Genomic DNA, 3857 nt, shown 5'->3' on the forward strand with positions numbered 1-3857 from the left:
TGGAGCAGGCAACTGAGATCCTGTTAGTGGTTTTGTTTAGTTTCTTGGCACTGGCCCTCTTCAATTCAAGTTCTGCGCCTTTCGAAGCCAGGTCTTAGAACAGGGCCAGGCTCGCCCTGGCCGCGGAGAAAAACGGTTTAGTCACAGATGTAGTATCCCCAAAGATGCCCCATTGATTCCTGAGTGCAGCTGAAGCTAGAGAGCCCTTACCACATCCCGACCACCTGCGGGGAGACTGGGTGCGGACTGGAGCTGATGGGTTAGAGTCAGAACATGGGCATAAAGGATGCTCACAGAACACCAGTGTCAACTAAGCCAAATACTTATTCAGAATGACACAGCAAAGTTTTGGGTCATGGCTAACAGGACCTGGAGCTTCTAGCTGCTTGAAAAGTTCCATAGCCAAAACCTGAGCAGTCTGAGCCTGGAAGCAGGCAAGCTGTGGGCAGGGGCTCACGCCAAAGAATCTAGGTTAGTGGCCGAAGGGAGACGCTTCTTAGGAGGGTGACCAGTGGCCTACCCAGGAAGCAGCAGGTGTCCGCCCAAGGCGAGGCTGGTCCTCAACTCCCAGGGGCTTGCCTGGGCCCCTGCCTGGGCAGGAACTGAAAGGTGACCTGACCCTGCAGGGGCGGGCCGGGGCACGGGCCCCGGCGAGTGGCGCAGGTGGGCGTGCCGGCCAGGAGGAGAGGCGGGACCTATAAAGCGCTCTCCGTTTGGGAGGCGGAGCGGCCGGGTGCAGCCTGTGCTGGTGGGCGCGGTGGCCCGCAGCCTTCGGCTCGCTGCAGGATTGTGCAGGGGACCACTGTCCGAGCTTCGGACTACTGAGGGGCGCCGCCTGCCTTGGTTTACCCTTCAGCGTCTGGTGAAATCCGGCAGGTGAGCGACCGGAGGAGGCGGGATAAGGCAGGGTCGCTTCCCAGTTGTGCTGACTTTCCAGCTACTTCCAGCCTGTTGGCTTTAGTTGGCGCCTCCGCTCCTAGGGCTTTGTCAACTTGAGTTGCTAAGGCTGGTCCCTCCCTTTGGAAGGGCAGTGCCCGGGCTAGTTCACCCTAGCGATGCCGGGACTCTGAGGAGCCTGTGCACTTCTTGCGTGCTTTTGCAAACTTCTCACTTTTTCCTCCCAGCGCCTAGGGAAAGATCCGTTCTGCTCCGCGAGGGAAACAGAGCCGTTGACCATGGTTGCAACGGGCAGTTTGAGCAGTAAGAACCCGGCCAGCATTTCAGAGTTGCTGGACGGTGGCTATCACCCTGGGAGTCTGCTAAGTGGTGAGTCTCTGAGCTGTCCACCTCTTTCCTATCCGAAGGTTGCGGGGGGGGGGGGCCCTCTCTAGTGTAAGCGTCCCTGCCTGAGTGCGCGAGACTTCATCTCCTCCTAGAGACAACAGAGGACTGTGAAACCCATCTGAGATCTCTTTCTAAACTTCCTTTGCATTGTCTGCCCACCAAAAACAAACGTAAGGGGAATAATGCATTGTTCCAGTCTGCTAAGAGGCTCTTGGGGATGAAATTCCCTATCTCATGGTTGGAACATTAAGTGTACAGGCTAGGTGTGTTTAAAGACACGCGCTTACTTGTGTAGCCAGCACCACCACGTCCCCCCACCCCAAATTCTCCCTTTTCTGTTTGCCACCTAATCCTTCTCTTTCCCGTCTCCAGAAGACCATCCTTCAGCATTTTGTTACCACGTTAGTTTTGCTTTTAGAATGTTAAATAGTAGATGTATATGCTCCTCTCAGTTCGGTTTGCTTTCCCACCGTGTGATGTTGTGGAGTTACACACTTACCTCCTCAGTGAGTTCCTTTTCGTTGCTAAGTAAGATTCTATTACAAAATGCACCCACTGTGCCAGTCTTAATGTCAGAAGAAAACTTGAACAGCCCTGGTTCTACAGAAATCATCATTTGCAACTTAAAATGTCAATTTCTAATCTGACAGATTATTCAACTATCGAAGAGTGGTGCGAGCATATATTACGTGGCTTAAGCTCTTTAGATCTTCTTCATCTATAAGATAATATTATAACTCTAAAATTGTCTGTCTTCAATGTGGATAAAAATACAGATATGATTTGGAATCTATTTGTTGGAATTAAAAAAAATAAAACAAAAAAACAAAAACCAAGCAGTGCCCTCTAAGTGAGCTAATGACATAGAAAACCAGGAGAGGAGAGGCAGGCTTGTGGCTGCAGTGTGGCGTGGCACTCGGCCAAGTAGTAGGATTAATTTGGAAGGTAGGTGACCAAATGCAGAGCTATCTTTTTTCCTCTGAGTAAACCTAACTTTGTTTTCCTGGGACTGTTTTGTTTTGCTCAGCTAAGAAAAACCGACCCAGCCCGGTTATAAATAAACCCAGGAACCTCAAAAGTCCTCTCTCCCCTGCGAGCAAACTTGAATCAAACAGGTCAAAGCTAACACCGGACCTTCAGGCCATCTTAGTAAGGACTTCTAACGAAAACTAAGAGGCTGGTAGATCATTAGCATTGGGACAGGCTCACTTTACAGCGCTTGAAACCATTCTGCACGCCAACAGTCCCTTTGTTAAGCAATAGTGATGATTTTTATTCCAGATGTTCTGCATGGTCTCTTGTGAAAAAACTAAAATAAACTTGGAAAACCCTACAGAGAGAGCAAGGGAGAAAGGAAATCACTAGTAATATTGGATGACCGTGGACAGATTTTTGCCACATAACCCTCAAGACTACGGGTAGAGAAGAAAATGTAAAAGAGGGTTGTTTTAACCTATTCATTATGTTTATCAGAGTCTTTAGGGCATAGATGAGCTTTCAGTCCTGAAAGGTTAGAAGGCCTGTTCTATTACCTACATGGTTAACAGCGAAATTGAGATGAAAAAAAGCAGTATCAAAAGCAGGTAGATACGAAGCTAGAAGTGGCCAGTCTTACTATGCCAGTAAGACCTTGTACACCTTGCTTCTCTATTCACTAAAACTTTCATTTCTTTCAGATTTCGACTACTGGGATTATGTTGTCCCTGAGCCCAACCTCAACGAGGTGGTATTTGAAGAGACAACATGCCAGAATTTGGTTAAAATGTTGGAGAACTGTCTGTCCAGATCAAAGCAAACCAAACTTGGTTGCTCTAAGGTCTTGGTCCCTGAGAAACTGACCCAGAGAATTGCTCAAGATGTCCTGCGGCTCTCGTCCACGGAGCCCTGCGGCCTTCGGGGTTGTGTTATGCACGTGAACTTGGAGATTGAAAACGTATGTAAAAAGCTGGATAGGATTGTGTGTGATGCTAGCGTGGTGCCAACCTTTGAGCTCACGCTTGTGTTTAAGCAGGAGAGCTGCCCGTGGACCAGCCTCAAGGACTTCTTCTTCAGCAGAGGTCGCTTCTCCTCGAGCTTTAGGCGAACTCTGATTCTCAGCTCAGGATTTCGACTTGTGAAGAAAAAACTGTACTCCCTGATTGGAACGACAGTCATTGAAGAGTGCTAAGGAGGAAAAACAATTAAAGGCCCCTAATGAGTGGATAATAAACCTCTGAAGCTATCCAGCCAGTCATTTGTAGTTTGCCTGCTTGCCCTCACCAGGAAATCCCAGATTTAGGCCCTTTTCCTTCTGTGTGTCTCACCCATAGCAACCCACTTTAAAGGCTGATTTTTTTTTTGTCCAGCTTTTAAGACATAATTCAAGAGAGCAAATTGCCCACATATGTGTCCATATGGAATAGAATTAAATAAGGAGGAAAAAGAAGCAATCTCCTTTAATTTTATATTTGGTCTCATATTTAGCAGGTAGTCTTAGCAACAGAGCAAGATCCACTTTGCCTAATTTGACTTTCATGTGCCCAGGGCTTGCTGTTATTGTACCCGCCTCTCTCTCTCTCTCTCTCTCTCTCTCT

At 48.2% G+C, this 3857-nt stretch overlaps 1 protein-coding gene across 1 annotated transcript; it reads left to right on the forward strand.

Annotated features, from left to right (window-relative positions):
• Window positions 1–661: 661 nt before the first annotated feature.
• Ddit4l (DNA damage inducible transcript 4 like) lies at window positions 662–3513 on the forward strand. Its single transcript, XM_021158796.1, has 3 exons — window positions 662–876; window positions 1125–1266; window positions 2961–3513. Exons 2-3 carry the CDS (start codon window positions 1176–1178, stop codon window positions 3449–3451), a joined length of 582 nt encoding a protein of 193 aa, XP_021014455.1. The 5' UTR covers window positions 662–876; window positions 1125–1175; the 3' UTR covers window positions 3452–3513.
• The last annotated feature ends 344 nt before the right edge of the window (window positions 3514–3857 follow it).

Source organism: Mus caroli, chromosome 3 (assembly GCF_900094665.2).
Source record: "Mus caroli chromosome 3, CAROLI_EIJ_v1.1, whole genome shotgun sequence".
Classification (NCBI taxonomy): Eukaryota; Metazoa; Chordata; class Mammalia; order Rodentia; family Muridae; genus Mus; species Mus caroli.

Bases quoted from the DNA above. Each gene is read 5' to 3' on its own strand.
- Ddit4l (XM_021158796.1), top strand. From the start codon at position 1,176: ATGGTTGCAACGGGCAGTTTGAGCAGTAAGAACCCGGCCAGCATTTCA. The intron at 1,267-2,960 runs GTGAGTCTCTGA...CATTTCTTTCAG, and splicing joins CCCTGGGAGTCTGCTAAGTG to ATTTCGACTACTGGGATTAT.